Source organism: Macaca fascicularis, chromosome 12 (genome assembly GCF_037993035.2).
Source record: "Macaca fascicularis isolate 582-1 chromosome 12, T2T-MFA8v1.1".
NCBI classification, from domain to species: Eukaryota; Metazoa; Chordata; class Mammalia; order Primates; family Cercopithecidae; genus Macaca; species Macaca fascicularis.
The window spans coordinates 81332965-81350195 of NC_088386.1; the positions used below are offsets into that span (position 1 = coordinate 81332965).

The 17231-nt window shown below is 36.3% G+C and overlaps 1 protein-coding gene across 1 annotated transcript in view; it reads left to right on the forward strand.

Annotated features, from left to right (window-relative positions):
• Nucleotides 1-10279: 10279 nt before the first annotated feature.
• The window catches only part of FSIP2 (fibrous sheath interacting protein 2), a 94740-nt gene continuing 87788 nt past the window's right edge, over nucleotides 10280-17231 (forward strand). The window contains exons 1-5 of the mRNA XM_015432463.3: nucleotides 10280-10450; nucleotides 10803-10928; nucleotides 14590-14751; nucleotides 15797-15886; nucleotides 16890-17029. Of these exons, the coding sequence (XP_015287949.3) occupies nucleotides 10352-10450; nucleotides 10803-10928; nucleotides 14590-14751; nucleotides 15797-15886; nucleotides 16890-17029 (617 nt within the window). The 5' untranslated portion in view covers nucleotides 10280-10351. The remainder of the gene's footprint in view (nucleotides 10451-10802; nucleotides 10929-14589; nucleotides 14752-15796; nucleotides 15887-16889; nucleotides 17030-17231) is intronic.

Here is a 17231-nt window from a genome sequence, read left to right on the forward strand (position 1 = left end):
TACTGTGTAGATTTTTTCTCACATGTGTATTATTTTACCAATATAGAATGTGCCTTTTGTGCCCCTAGGGGCTACCAAAATGATTAAACCAACTGCTAGAAGGATGAAGTTTAAGAAAAGCTATCATATAAATCAACACGTCTTGGAATTTAAAATAACAGAAAGGATCGGATTGATAATTCAGACTCAAGGACTCAGAGATCTTATCCAGTATCAAGTTTTTCTAGCAATTTCAAGGTCACATGGAATCATGAGGCACAGGTAAGGAAAGGTGAGGTCAGGATGTCTGTGTTTATTTCAGTTGACTGAGTCCTATCACACAATATCAAAGACATTTCTGGCCCAAGTGAACAGATGAGTTTTCTATGAGGTATGCAGGCACCTCACTTTCATGAAAGAAGACAGATTATAAAACATTTATATTTTCTACAGAAAGAGTTACATATATTATAAAACATTTTCCAAGGAGTCATTATGCATAAGTCCATATATTTCTGTTTGCTTACTATAAATAATTCTAGACAATTAAGAACATTCTACTAAAAGCTTCACATAGGAAAAGACTCTTTTGTTAACAGAAGACCTTTATTGTTATTGTTGTTGTTTTACTGGGAGATTTATCATTAGTATGTTTATAAGAGGATTAGTTCAAGTCACTTGCTTTCTTTATATTCCAGGAGCACCTCAGGGAAGGGAGAGAATGTACTGCAGAAATGCAACTTAACTTTTTCCTTTCCAGATGGCATGGATGAGTTTCACAGACATGCTGATCAAATATAATTACAAGATATAATCAAATATATTTACACTATAATTTATACTAGAATAAGAAATTAGTAATTAGTATTTCATGCACAATGTTGTTAATTTATATTATTCTTTGTTCATTATAGAAGATTGCTAAAATAGATGAAAATAATGATAAATTTTGATAATAAATTGGCAAATGGAATCAGTGGATTATTGAAGTGCATAAAATAGTTTAATGATTGTATTTTTAACATGTGATATAGAATCAAGAAAAGAAATTGTTATCTCAATCCTTTCATAACTTGCCCCTTATGCCTCTGCCAGGCTTTATCAGGGTCATGGTGCAGAGTGTGGATGATGAAGCTCTGCCCATGTGGTGGTTTTAATGTTGGTTTTCCATTCTTTTTTTCTAATTATATACTGATGAAATCCAACATGAGAAGCAAATATCTACATAGTTTTCAAGATTTAAGGTGTAAGAAATAATTTTACTTTAAAAAATGATGAGGAGAAAGGAGAACTATTTGTTGGTTAAGAATGATCCCTTGTAATACAGCTCATTTCAAAGTTTTATGATGACAGGCACATTATTTAGTTTCTTCCAATCCAAAGTTCCTCTTTGAAAAATAGAGATTGTAATAACTGTCTCACAGTGTTAATGAAAGGATCACATACTTTGTCAGCTGACTACGACAATGAATAATAAATTGTAAAGATAGTTATCCACTTCTATAAAATGAATTGTTCTAAAACCTAACCACTCAAAACAGCAAACCTTTAGTATCCCACAGTTTTTGCATCTCAGGAGCCTGGGCATAGCCTAGCTGTGTGCATCTGGCTCAAAATGTCTTACAAGGCTGTGAACAAACTGTTGGCCAGGGCTGAGGTCTCATCTGGAGGCTGAACTACGAGAGGATTGGATTCCTAGTCCCATCACCTGAATGTAGGCAGAATTCACTTCCTCAAAGACTGCTGGACAAAGGGCTCATGGTCATCCCTGGTTGTAGGCTAGAGGCCTTTCCCAGTTCCTTGCCATATGGTCTCCTCCTTAGATAGTTTACAACCTGGCAGCTGGCTTCATTCACAGTAAGTGAATGAGAGAGTAGAATAAGGTGGGCAAGATGAAAGCAACATTTCAACAGTCATCACCTTCTCGAACATTTCAAAATCATCACCATATTATATTTGTTAGAAGCTAGTCACTAGGTACAGTTCACTTTTAAGTGTTCGAGGTTACATAAGCGTATAAATATCAAAAGGCAGGGATAATTTGGAACCATTTTAAAGGCTTCCTAACTACAGTAGACTTATTGAGGAGTAAATGGGACATGTTATTATTTGTATTAATATAGTTTTACTGGAAATTAATTATATAACAGTAAATTGCTTACTCTTCACTTATATATAAAGTTAATAAGCAGAAAGATTTTGTTTTATAATATTTTTGGAAATACGACAAATTGTAAAAACAAACTGCAGCCATTTGATTAATAAAACAAAAATACTCATTTTGCTGGATGATATTTTCTAGCTATTTTTCAAACTTTTTTCCCCCAAACACCTAACATATATAACAGTGACTGAGATTGTAAGAGCAATTTATTCCAATAGTTATAAAGAAAAAAAGCTATCGAAAACAGAAAGTCCAGCTCCTCAGCGTCTTTCTGTGATTTTAAGCTACATAACATAACATGGTACAATGATCAGGACTACACAGAGACGGGCAGACTGATCACTCTAAATCATTGTCCCCATTGATGCTACCCAATCAATGATATCATAAGATTTGATATTTTAGAGATGAGGAAACAAGTCAAGAGTTGAAATAAATAGGGTTTAAACACAGGCAATCTTACACCTGAGTCTGTGCTATTAAAATTGCACTATATTTTCTTAATGTCTCTTACTACCAAGAAATTTTCTCCATTTATGATGTGGTATATGTCTCACTACCTTACATTTTAAGCTTGAACTGAAAATGTATTTAGCATTACCTTTTATTTTATATTTCGTGTGTGTGTGTGTGTGTGTGTGTGCGCACGCGCGTACGCATAGAGAGACAGAAGAGACAGAGAGAAAATAGATGAATAAGTTTTCCAACCAATATTTAATTTGGGCCCTTTATTTAAGGTGTGAACTACTTAACAGGTCAGAAATCTGTGTTCAGTATCAGTTTTTCTACACCACTAAGATAAATATATTACAAAGCAATGCAAAGTACAATGCAATGTACTTTAAAGAGTGAGATGCTGGCAAAGATATATACCTCATATTATCAAAGGGTACTGTGTGGTTCCTAACTATATTTTTAATATAAGTTTTCATTTTGTCTTTCTTAACAATGATAATTATTTGAAAACTACATAAAACATCATCAAAGGAGTTATTTTCCAAAAATACAAAAAAATAGGTACTCGTAATGAATCAATTAAACGAGTCTTGGTGGTTTCGTTCCATCTGCTCTTCTGCAGATTCTGGAATCCTTTAGAAACTCACATACATCATGAAGATTCTGATATCTATATTTTTGTTATTACTAGACAGACTCTTGAGTCCTCTGTCAAATCGATATCCTTAACAAAGTCTTTAATGACATGCCAATATACCGATCTTACCTCATCAGCAAGATGTTCTCTCACCCTTTGTCCTTAAATGGATCCTCATAAAATTCATGTACACTCAGAACCTCAAAATGTGAAGTTATTTGGAAATAGAATATTTAGATATGTAATCTGGCCAAAATAAGGCCATACAAGATTAATATGGGCTCTAATCCTATGATTGGTATCCCTGTAAGAAAAGATAAATGTGGACACATGGATACACACAGACAGAAGCAGCCATGTGCAGACAGAAGCAGAGATTAGAGTGACATAAGAAATGCCAAGGATTGCCAGCAATCACCAAAAGCAGGGAAGAAATAAGAAAAGATTCTTCAAGAGAGCCTTCAGAGAGACCATGGCCTTGTCAACACCTGGATTTTTGGACTTCTAATCTCCAGAACTGTGAGGAAATAAATTTCAGTTATTTTCAGATACCCAGCTTGTGGTACTTTGTTACAGGAGCTCTAAGAAACTAATACACTCTTCTAATGTGGTGTTTACATTTCTGTGATGGAATTTATATTACTATGCCCTTTACTGTATCTGCATATACCAACTTTATAGCATTGAACCTTAATCTAGTTAATGTTCAGCCTTAATTATTATAGATTTATATATCTATTCTTCTTTTCCTATTTATTTCTCAGGCTTTTTTTTTTTTTTTTTAGATTTTACATTGTAATCATTACTGTACATTTCTGGAAAAAATCCTTTAAAACCTTTGAAACTTTCTGTCATTTTAGAATGTTAATGTCAATTCCTCAAGTTTCTTAGTTTCAGTCTATTCTGCTATAAGTAATTCTATTACATTACAATATACTAGCTACTATTACTAGCAATTTTAGATATGCTTTATGTGCAGACTGCCTTTTTAACTGTTAAATGAATTATGATCACTACAAGGTAATATCAAAAACATTTTATTATGTCTACTTTCTGATGAATGTATTAATATTAATTATTTTAAGCTGTCAGGTTAAATTATTGAACCTGGACAATATAAGATAAAGTAGACAAGTAATTTTAAACAAAAGTTTACTTTTTATTTTTAATTTAAAAATACCTTGCTTAGAAAAAAGAGATAAGGTTATTGTGAGATATCAGTCAACCAAATATTAATTAAAAGGTGGCATTATTAAGAATATATGTCAAATATTAGATGAAAGCAAAAATAATCAAATGGACCCTTAAGCATTCAAGAAATTAAGAAAGTATATATAACTACATATGGTATACATAACTACGTATAGTATATATAACTACATATAGTATATATAACTACATACAAATTAAAATAAATGGAAAAGTTTATGGCTAGATTGAATCAACATAATAGTTCATTAATTAAATATTGTGTTTTAAAGAGTATAACTTAAATTGGAATGCTTTTTCTAAATTAAAACGATTATTTCTATTTTTTGGATTCAGAAATTAGCTCCGGTTAATGAAATAGACAAAAAATGGAGATCTGTGAGGTTTAATTCTACATATCATTGTGGCTGAGATCCAGCACCCAGATATTTGGTCTAACATTTGGAATATTTCTATGAGGGTGTTTTCTGGATGAGACTAACATTTAAAACAGTGGACACTGAGTCAAGTAGATTGCCCTTCACAATATGAGTGGGTCTCATCCAATCAGTTGCAGGACTTAACATAACAAGTACTAATTTCCCCCAACCAAGGAGAAATTCTGCCAACAGACTGCCTTTGGGTTCAAACAGCAATTCTTTCTCAGCTTGCTGGGCTACTGGCATATGTAGACAGCTCTCAGTATATATAGAGAGGAATATACACACACACAGACACATAAACACATATCCCCTGTTGGTTCTGTTTTTCTTGAAAATCCTGACCAACAGAGGATCCGAAAGATCTTGTATTTTATTTCTCAGTTAGACATAAGGAGGTGGTAAAACCCAAACATTTAAATATTCTGCTTATATAGTTACATTAAGAAATGATAAATAAAAATGAGGAAAACCTGGGAGTACAGTGATTATTATATAAGCTAGGACTTTGGGTTGAAAGTAATAGAAAACCAGCCTGGCTAACCTAGAGAGAAAATATTTGAGAAAGCTCAGAGAATATTTAAGAAGGTCTGAAATAATCCAAGTTGAGGAAAATGGAAACACAACATAAAGCCACAGATGTAGTTGGATTAAAATGTTTTTGCTTGTGCTGTAACCAGACATTAACCCTGACTTCATGGTCCTTAGCTGTACAAGAGTCTTTGAATTAATTCCTTTTCAGACAAAGTCACATGCCCTTGACCCTCCTCCAAGGCATGCCAAATGAAAATATATGCCCCATCTTAATTTCAGTAAAAAGTGGATTGAACATCTACTAACATTCATATATGCAGGATTTTCTCCAAATAAAATAATTATTAGCTAAAGAATTAAAAACTCTACACTGATTATCACAAGCAAAATTGAGTTGTATTTCCTCTCAAGACAGAGTACCATGGAGAAGATATGCCCTGAAACATCTAAAAACAAACAAAATATATGAAGCAATAATTTTCAACACACTAGATCAGAGAATGGTCAATGATCTCTGAAAAACAATAAACAAAAGAGGTGAGGCATATTGATAAAACTTGAGAGAACTTTCAAACCACAGCATAAGGAGGGAGAATCCAGATGGAGCTTATCTGACTCCCTGAGTTCAGGAGACAGAACCCAGAGCCCAGGAAGGCAGATATAATTAGAGTATGCAAAAGCAAAGTAGAGAGAGGACAGCTGCATGGAACAAGAACTTTCAAGATGTGTGGAGAATTGTCGTTGAGTATTTCCTGCCTATTTGTCAGAACACTGTGAGAAAACTACCATATGCCATGGAAAATAATCACTCAAAAGAGATAGTACTGGGCTTTCACCAACAGCTGTAAACATTACCTGTTCCCACCAGCTAGGCTGGAAAAGCTTCGATGGGATGAGTCATTGGGTGGAGTGTGGAGAATAAAGCAATAATTAATCCTAAACTGAGGTCTCTTCTGGTCTTCTCTAACAGTTCTCAAAAGTAAGACCCAAAAGGAGAAAATTTTCTCCTATAACTTTGAAGGAGCTGATTCCAGCTATTAGTCTTCAAGTCTGTCAGCTGAAGTTCCAAACATCATAGAACAGAGAGCAACTGTCTCCTCTGTGCCTCATCTGAATCTCCAAACCCAAAGAGAAACCACTAGACACAATAAGTAATTAATGTTGCTTTAAGCCTAAGGTTTTGGAGAAATTGGTTTTTCACATATAGATTATTAACCCAACTTGTTTTTTAGTTCATAGGCCTTTGAATTCATACAGGCAGTATTCAAATAGCTGTCCATGGACATAATTGTAGATTACAAAACACTAAATTTTTAAGCCTAATCACATTACTGAATGAGACTCTTGGTAGTCTTAGGAGAGGTAAGTGTGTTTTGAATATAGAAGGAATGTGAATCATTTGATCAGAGAGTGATCTTTGGTAGATTTCTGAGGCAATGAGCCCTATGAATGGGAGCCTTAGTGTATCCATGTCTTTATGTAGCTAGTTTCCTTCTATGTCGGACAATAACAAACGTGATGTGAGTAAATACTTCAGAAGCACATAAGCACATTAATGTTTATTCAGTCTTGATGCTGGAAGTCTTGAAACTAAAATGTAAAACCATATTGCCTAACTTCCTGGAGAATGAAAAGAATACATGTAGACAGTGATCCAGTCATCTCAATCATTCCAGCCTGTTTGTTTTTGTCTGAGAGCCCAGACATGTGAGTGAAGCCATCCTAGATGATCCAGCCCTAGCTAAGCAAATGCAAACCCAAACAGCACCAGCAAACCCAAACAACACCAGCAAACCCAGAGAACTGTGAGAAGTAATAAATCATTGTTTAAAGTTACTAAATTTTGGAAACGGTTTGTTATGTAGAAAAGGACAATAAAGTCTCCGAAAATACCCCAATGTTCATAAAACCTCAGTTTTATGAACTGAGTTCATAATGAACAATGTTCATAATACTCCTCTAACTTTTCCAAGAATACAACAAATTCTCCTTTACATATAAATGTCATAGATATTTTATCTACACTGTAGACTTCTTCTTTTCCATTTGCTTTCCTTATAAATAGAACTCACCTATTTGATGTGGATTTTTCTTTCATTTTTTTGAGAATTCATTTTTTCTGGCTTACCTATTTCCTCTGGAAATTCAAGCTTGTCATCCACCACCGTCAGCTTCTCACAGCAATGATTCCCACCAACTCTGTTCCTTTAAAAGTAGGTGAGAAGAGGAAGAGCTCAAAGTTTTGAAAGTTTTCTTCTTAAAATTTTCTCAAATCCATTCTCTGCATGTCTACAAATCATGAAGTCTCCCAGATCTTTATTCTCATCCCCATAAATCCACCTTCAAAATTGTTGCCAGGGTGTTCTTCTAGAACAATAATTAGCTTAAAAGTTTTCAGTGGGTTCTCATTCATGTCTGACTAGGTCAGGAAACAAAATTTTACTTAGTGCTCACTAAGTGCTTGCTCAGCACTATGCTAGGTGCTGTGCATACAAGTCGAATAAGCCAACCCCTGCCCTAAAGGAATTTATATTCTAGTAAAGGGAGACTGACAGGTAAACAGATATTCTTGCTGTAATGTGGAAATGTTAAGATGGAAGAAAGCACAGAGAGAGAGAATATGTCAAAAGCTTAGAAAGTCAGAAAAACTTCCTGGAGGTGTAACACTTGAGTTGTTTTAAAGGCTGATTGAAATTAGCCAAGCAGTGAATTGAAAGGGGCTGTCAGACAGAGGGGACGGCATAAACAAAGATGCAGAATCATGCATGAATAAGCAGGGCCCATGTAGAGAACTAACCACAAACAGTTTGGTGTCTTTTGAGGTTCAATTCTGAGAGGTAGTATAGGGGAGTTATGTCTCAGAAACGGACAAAAACAGGGCTGTGCAAGGTAGTATAATAGTACCCCAAAGATGTCTATGTCTTCATTTCCAAGACTGAGTATGTGACTATTTCATAGCAAGGAGGAATTAAGATTGCTAATGGAATTAAGGTTGCTGATCAGCTGATATTAAGATAGATAAATTAGCATGGATAACCTAGATGGACCCTATGTAATCACAAAGATTCTTTAATTGTATAGAAGAGAAGGAGGCAGAGGTCTGAGTCAGAGAGAGATTTGAAGATGCTACATTGCCAGATTTAACCTGTGAGGAAGAGGCAGCTTCTAGAAGCTGGAAAGGTCAAGAACATAGGCTGTGATCTAGAGCTTCCAGAAAAAACACAGCACTTCCAATACACTGGTTTCAGCCCAGTGAGATTCACTTTGGACTACTAACCTCCATCACTGTAAGATAATATATTTGTGGTAATTTAAGCCACTAAGTTTGTGGTGATTTGCTAGCAATAAGAAACTGATACAGACACCAAGTAACAGAGGCTATTACACACTTTGTGCTGAGGGCAGTTGGGAGTTTAAAGTGAGGAAGATAAATGGTCAGTTTGCCATCAAAAATCAAATTGATATAAGATGGATTGCTGGGATAGAGGGTGGCAGGGAGATGTTATAAGGCTGTGGCAATGGTGCAAATAAGCAAAGAATGATTAGCAGCTTAACCAAGAGAGTAAAGTAGGAGTAGATAGAATGAGGCAAATTAATTTTAGTGATAAAATTAGTGGGACTTAGGGACCAACTAAACATGGTAGAAAAGGGGAAAAAGGAGTATGTGGAAGCATTCCTTAGTTTGGCTTGGGTAGACTTTGGTATTGTCACTGAGATGGAAAATGCAGGAAGAAGCCTTTGCTTTTTTCCTGGTTTGGTGAAGGGTGTGTGTGTGTTGAGATCTGAGTAGACTGAATTTAAGATGACTGTGGGATATCCATATGGAAGCTGGCAATAGACTATATCCCAAGCTTAGATTTCAAATTTAAGAGTCCTAAGCACATGTGTGAAATTACAACAAAGAGAGAAGAGTGCACTGATTAAGAAAACAGTCTCAGGAGCCACCATTTAAAAGCAATTGTCAGTCTTCCTCAATCTTTGAAAAATAAAGGGTAATTATTGATAAGGCTATTACAATAAATAAATGTTTAAAAGGGTGTTTAGCACAGTATATGTAAGCTAGTAGATTCTCAAGAAATGGTAACTGTTATTACTAGTCGGGCCAGAAATAAAAGAGAACAGCAGTGGCCCAAAGAAAGTATGAAGCTAAGTCTAAACAACAGGTGGGTTAGACACATACTGTCTCTGCCCTCAGAATACTCCCAGTCTAGTTAGCTTCTTACAGGCAGGGGCCATATTTTACTCACGGCTGTGTCCTACCCAGTGCCTAGCTCAATGACTGGCCCAGAAGGGTCAAGCACTTTATAAATTTCGGCTGGATGGTTGAGGAGAAAGAGTTAAATAGGATCAAGCGGCAGGAGCAGAGAGGAGGCAGTGGGAGAGTGGTAAAGAGCGCTAGAAAGGAGAAGGAAACCTAGGGGACAGAGGAGGCAGGAGGAAGGCAATGAACTCCTGAAGCCAACGCGTCTGCCTTGTGGACCTGGTGTGGGAAGAAGTTGTGGGAGCCTGGGGTTGGGGTGTGGCCCCTATGGGGGAAGATGTAGAAAGGGCGAAAACAATCACTCGGGAATTTTTATTGAACGAAACAGGGCTCCTCGGAGGCCAGAGGAAATGAACCAGTTACCCACCAACAAAGCTTATACTTTTTCGTTAGGATTGGCTAAGGGATGATGGTTTCAGAGAAAGATGAAGTTTCAACTGTGCTCCTCTCAGATCCGGCCTCTAGGACGGACTTTCCCAGCCAGAGGGCGCTCTAGGCACTGGCGCGAGCCGCCCCTCAGGAGGCCACCGCCCTTCTGGGGCCGCTACCATTGGAAGCCTGGAACGCGGGGGGCGGGGCTGCGGTCGTTGGGTTCTGGCCATTCTTGGTCAGGTCGGGACAGAGGGACAACGGGGTGCGAGAGAAGGAGAGCGGGACGTGTGAGGAAGAGGCTGAGGGGGCCCGTGCCGGCCATGGAACTGTACCTCGGCGCCTGCTCCAAGCCTGCCAATATCGCCGTCACCAAGACCGTCGCCAGCGTCCTGGCTGCGGACACCCAGCAGTGCGGAGACGTGAGTGGCCTCAAGCTGGGCGGCGTCGCCCTCTGGCGGCCGCAGGCCTGCTGGGGAGCGGGGCAGGGGTCGCCACACGCGGGTAGCGAGGCTCCCAACTGTCCCCCTTCAGGAGACTGCCCTCTTGCGGCGCCCGGGGACGGTGGTGGTGGCTCGGACTGTACTGGCCGCAACTGGCAGGCGCGGGACGCCAGGAGAGCTGGTGACCAGGGAAAATGGGAGGACTTCAGAATGCCCCGAACCCTGATTGTGTAATTCTTCGGAGTCTTTGGTTGCAGTGGAAGTAGATTGGTCTAAACTAAACGAATACTGTCTAAAAGGAAAGACAAAACTCTCCAATTGTGTCTGACAGGGCGTGCACAAAACCCACTTTGCAGGGGTTGGACCGGCTCAGCTACTGGACCTACCTCTCGGGGTCAAGCTGCCTGTGATCCCAGGAAGCCATGCTGTATTCTATACTACGAATTTCGGTGAAAAGGTGAACAAGTTTTTATCATCTTTCTTTCCTTTACCCTTTACTACTTGCTATTCAATTCAGAGGCTGCATCATACAAAATCCATTAAAGGAATTTGCATCAACATTTACAGGAAAAAACAAATCCCACATCTGACCAAAGGTATTGTTTAGAATGCATATGAAGCACTTTCATCTAATATGGTTTGGACATAATAATATTCCAGAAAGTTTAGATTCTTAGTCCTTAATTTACAATTCACGGTATGATATTAATATTCCTTATAATAAAACTTCATATATACCTATATAGTAAGTTTTGATGTACTTAGAAACATGTTTAGAAGGTGAAAGGTTATTAGTGCTAGCTGCCATTTAATTATGTGTTACGATTTTAACTGACAGTATCTTGGACCAAACTCCCTTTACGGGAAACATTATTTTGTTTTGAGTTGAATTCTATTTTACACATAGAGAAAAATAAAAAAGAACCGAAACAGTGGGACTTAAAATGAGTTAATGTGTTTAGTACTTTAACCTTACTTTAATGAAAGAAAGCCCTGCCTCAATAAGGAAGAGACTCCATAATTTGCCCCAGCCTTTCCATACAGTATTGTTTCCAACTAGAGAGGCTCAGCTTCTTCAAGTTGAGTCTTTCACACCTACCCATAAATACCGTGCTAATACTTATGTATTTTGTCAACTTTGCCCCCAAACCTGGCATACCTTGTCTTCTTCTCCCCAGTCTATGAATCTGAGCTATCAAGACTCTCTGAACTGTGATAGCCCACCATTAACTTACTTTTGTTTAGAGTTCACATTGCCCTTGATTTGTATGATCTCACTTATACAAACCATACTTAATCATACTGGATTATAGTGTATACTTCCCTTAAGCCTTTTCATGTTTTTAGTCCTCAACACCACACCTACCCCCAAACCTCCCCAGCCTTTGACTAAGTAGTCAATGCTGAAGGAGGTTTAGTACATTCTTGTTGACTGGTTGCTTTTATCAGTTTTGCAAAAAGTTCTACAGGAAAGAATTCTAAGGGGCCCACTTACCCTTATAATGTCTATGATGTCATCAGAAATAAGTAGAACCCCTTGGTATTTGATACTTGCATAATGTCTTATTCAGTTCAGGCTGTTATAACAATGTACCATAGACTGGGTGGCTTAGAAATAACTTATTTATCATTGTTCTGGAGCTGGAAGTCCAAGATCAGAACAACAGCATGGTTGTTCTGGTGGGGGCCCTTTGTAGTCCTTTCATTATTACCTCCCTGCATGGTAGAAAGAAGGATAGAGAGTTTCCTGTGGTCTCTTTTATAGGAACATTATCTCTCTTGATGAGGACTCCACCCTTATGACTTAATTATCCCCCAAGGCCCCAGTTCCTAAGGCCATCACATTGAAGGTTAGGATTATATATGAATTTTGGGGGCATACTGTCAATCTAACACACTAAATAAACATGATTTCTTAAAACAAGTTTTGTTTCTGAAAAAAGTATAATTGCCCTTAAAAAAAACCTAATCTGTTCTACTAGATTAGAGCAAGTGAACTACAAATATACCAACTTCACACAATTTGAGTCACAAACACAAACTAACTTTGCAAAAACGTGCTTGAAATTTATTCCATTACAGGTGATATAATTCCTCTTTAGCGTATAAACTTAGAACTGCGACTTTTGTCTCCTCCCTCAAATATATTCTTTTTACTCTATTGCCATTTTCTCTGTCGACCATTAATTCACTTGTCTACTGCTTTTCAAAAAGATGTTCTCTCTATTGTTTATTACATTAATTCTCCCTAAATTTATTCATTTAATGATAATTGGGCACCATACTAGTTTCTCTGAAGAATTTTCTCTTTCAGTGTACTCTCCTTCATGAGGTAATGGTTAATACTGACATTTTAAGAGCAACCAGTTATTTTAATTGTCAATAGAAAGGTTACTCTGGCTGAAATGAGTGGATTTGTTTAAAGGCATTCTTAGTTTACAGGTCAGTAGCTCAGGTTTGGTCTTGAGAAACATATGCTAAAAGTCACAGCTAAAAGGTAACATTTTTAAAAAGTTTACAGCTAAATGTCAACATCTGAAAGAAATATTCAATCCACTCCTTGACTTATTATTATTGATTATTTCCCTTCCAGGAAAGATCTGGGCTTTGTATGTGGAGTCACTTAATTTAAGACTTTCCCCTTTATGAGTTCTTTCTTTGCCTTCTCAGTAGAGCATTGGTAATCAGGTAATCTAGTTTTCTGATTAGGCTCCTTGGAAGGAATTAAAGTTTAATGTTAAACAAGAGGTCAGAAACTTAAAGAAACTTTTAAATGCAAAGGAAGAGCTAGTACCTTATTTTGTTCCTCTCATCTACCTTTTACCCATATGCAAAGCATTCTCCTACCTACCTTTCGAGAGTTCTTATTAGGGTCCAACCCAGTCAGACGCCATAGTGTTCAGGAGTTGGACTGCATCTGTGGTTACAGCTAGACTGGAAACAGAGGTCACAAATTGGTGCCTCCAGACATGTCGGCATTGGTGCTTAGTGTTGTAGTGGTAGTATAAATTGAATTTCATACCGGAAAACAGGGCAGATGCTCTCTGGTTTCCCATATTACTCACATACTCCAATTATCTGTCTCCTGAGCCAATTCCTGATTTAACATTATTTTGAACTATTATAAAACTTATGTTTTTCTGGCCCAGCAAACTTAAAACAGAAAGGGATGTAAAAACATTAACACAATTTCCTACTCTAATTCTCTACTTTTTCTATTTCAGAGGTCCCCCAATAAGCCATTATCACCATCCTGCTATTGAAAAACTAACAGAACTCAAACCAAAAACTCACTTTGCTAATTCATGGTGAGATTGAATAACTCAGCTGTTTTCTCTAATGCAGCAGATGTAAAAACATGACTAGTAACTGATTATCTTTTCCTCCTTTTATATGTTAATGACTATTGCCTAAAGGCGTATTTGGTCTTCACACAAATAGAAAAACTTCAATTTCTATCAATATTCTTTAAAATTGGTTATTTAATACGGTGAACTGCATAATATAGACCTTAGGTATTCTTCTTACTCTAGCACTCAGAGATTGTTGGTTTCTTGCATTAAAAGCCCCAAGAGGCAATGACTCTTTAACTCAAAATCGTTAACATCTAAGTTTTGCTTCTACTATTTGTTAAAGTTATTTTCATAAATTTTGATGAAACATTTTCTGTTTTTTTGTTCATTTTAAGGTGATTGAAATATAATCATACTTACTATTAATCCTTTTATGTTTTGAATAGAATATTTTGATTTGAGAGAGGGAGGAGGAGAAGAGAATCCTAGTGTTGGCTTTGTACCTTAAAACAAACTGTATGAAAAGAAATATATTCCCTTTCTTTTCCTCTGCTCTTTTCTTATTTGGCTGAGAGTCAGGGGCTGAAGAGGATTAGAGGAGGAACTGATTAGGTGAAGGTGAGTCTTTGGGATAATTTATGCAGGTAAGGAGAGAGGAAGGGAAAGGCAGGAAAACATGCCCAACTCCAATTTTTCTGTGGCTCTTTTTCCCCACTTCAGATTCTTCTGACACATTTTATTTTCAATGAATGTTCTAATCATTTTGATAGATTATTTAAAGTGAAAATACATTAATTTTACGTATTTTTGAATCTGTGTTTGCAGCTTTTTCGACCTTCTTATGGTTTTAACCTGACTGATCCCTATTGTCGACTTTTGGAAACCCAATATAAAAGCCTCCATGATCCACATTTAAAAGCATACTATAAGCGCAAAGATATTTTGAAGAGATTAAAGAAAGGTGGCTACATCACCAGCAATAATAAAGTGGGTTGAAAATCACTTCTTTTTTTAATCAATTAAACACTTTAAAACATGATATAAACTTGTTTCTATACCTCACTTGGGGGGCCTGTGTCACTTTTAACTTGGTCATGAGACAATATTTAATAGGCAGTTCTATCAATTTCTCCATATTTGAATCAAGAGAAATCAGATAACAGTTGTTGCTAAATGAACGTACTTCTTCCTTCACATTTTTTCTTTGTAATACCAGAAGATTATTGACAAATAACTTGAGAACACAAAGATATATTAATTTTCCCACATGTATTATAGCCTTCTTTCTCTGTCTTTAACGGCACTGTATACTTGTCAAGAATTATGTTCCATATATTTTTAAAATCTTGAGATGAAATAGAAACTTAGCAAAATTCAATCTGTTAGAACCTTCATAGAGTATATCCTTATTGGAGTTGAACAATGCTATTACACTTAAAATTATAATCCAGTTACAGCTAATTGAAATTATTACTGTGATAACTCTAATTGTATGGACTAAACTCCTTTTACAATATAAGTAATGTTAATAAAGCAATATGTACATATTTTTTAGAGACAGGTTCTCACTTTGTTGCCTACACAGGAGTGCAATGGTGCAATCATGGCTCACTGGTGCCTGGACCTCCTGGGCTAAAGCTGTGTTCCTGCATCAGCATCCTGAGTAGCTGGGACTACAGACACAGGCCGTCCGAGCTGGTTAATTTTTTTTTTTTTTTTAGAGATGGGGTCTTGCTATGTTGCCCAGGCTCATCTCAAACTCCTGACCTTAAGAGATACTCCTGCCTCAGCCTAAGTAATGTTTTTGGATAGAAATTTCTTGCTGATTAACAAATGCTGAGAGATACTACTTACAAGATTGTTAGCAGTTTATTACTCTTTATGCCAAAATGTCATTGAATTTTATGTCACTGCTATTAAAGTGATTTTTAAATCAATTTAATGATTTAAAGAATATATTTAAAATATTTATATATTATTAACATACTTAACATTTTTTTAAATATCCATGTGTTTTCATTTTTGTTTGTAGGTTGTATGTACCTTGAGAGAATTGAATAAGTACAGGCAATATCTTACCAGTTTAAAATTAGACTTTGAGAGAAACTATCTAAGAGAACAAGTAAGTTCAATACTTAAATTTGGTTTATTTACACAGAGTTTGGAAGAAATTCTTGTTTATATGTAGAGTGTTCTTTTAATCATATTTTGACCCTTTATTATTGACAAAATAATTGACTATTTTTTCCAAGTGAAAATTTAGAGTAGGAATAAACAATATTTGAATTTTGCTATATTTGGCCAAGAATGGGAAAGGGACTGGGTCATCTATCAACACACCAGTGGTAGCTGGCATAATTCAATAATTAAATTGCTAGTCAGATGTATTGTTTCCCCCAGAGCTAAGGCCAATAATAAACATCTCTTGTGGCAGAAAGATTCTTAAGTTGAAAGCTAAAATAGTTTGAGCTATAGGAAAAGAACAATAAATACCTGTAGTGTTCTACAGTGATTCAAGAATATGTACACTCTGTGTTTGTATTCATACATGAGCACCTGTATTCATTCAGTAAAAATGTTGTTCTTGAATGTGAAATAGAATGACTGGGTGTAGAGTGAATGGTTATGGATAGTGACTTCCTTTAGATTTTTGACTCAAAGATGTGTGTATGTGTGTGTGTGTGTGCGCGCGCTTGTGTGAATTCAGATTTTAGGGTCAAGAGGTTTGGATCGAAATGAGAAAAGTGTATTTATATGAGTGTTTGCAAATGTATGTCCTAAAGATAAAAGGGTTAAATACAAACGAGAAAGACTTCACTATATTTCTAAGTATTCTGTATTTTCCCCACTTCATTCTGTACCCAGTGTTTCTTCTCTGCTTCCTGCATATTTTTATTTACCTTATTTAGAATAGGTGGACAAATAAACTGAAATGTTTACCTTTTATTTTCAGAGAGATAAATCTTAATTTTGGTTAACTTGTCTGTGTCTTTAATGGATTCAAAATAGATGTAAATACAATTAAACAGAAATAAGCATTTATAAAATATAGGAATTTAAATGGTTTTATTTCGGGGAAACATAAAAAAAATTATATATATGTAATACACACATTTCTTAAATAGAGAATACTTGCAAAACAACTACATAACGTACCGGAAAACAATCAAATCCCTCAACATTGTGATGTTGCACAAGTCCAAAACTGGTTGTTAAAGGAGGGCAGCGAATCTATTAAGGACCAGGAGCGGCTAATGAGGCATAGGTAAGATTAAAGTTGATGCACATTTTATGTGTATATTGTGGAACCAAATAAGCTGGAAAATGCTAGAAAGAATTGAAGACAATTTTTTAAGTACTAGACACCACTCTCCTGGATCCCTCAGAGTGGAGAGGAAGTAAGTGAAACCAAGAGGTGGAAGAATTTTCTACCAGAGGAGTTAGGGTTGCTGGAAGCCCAAGGGATA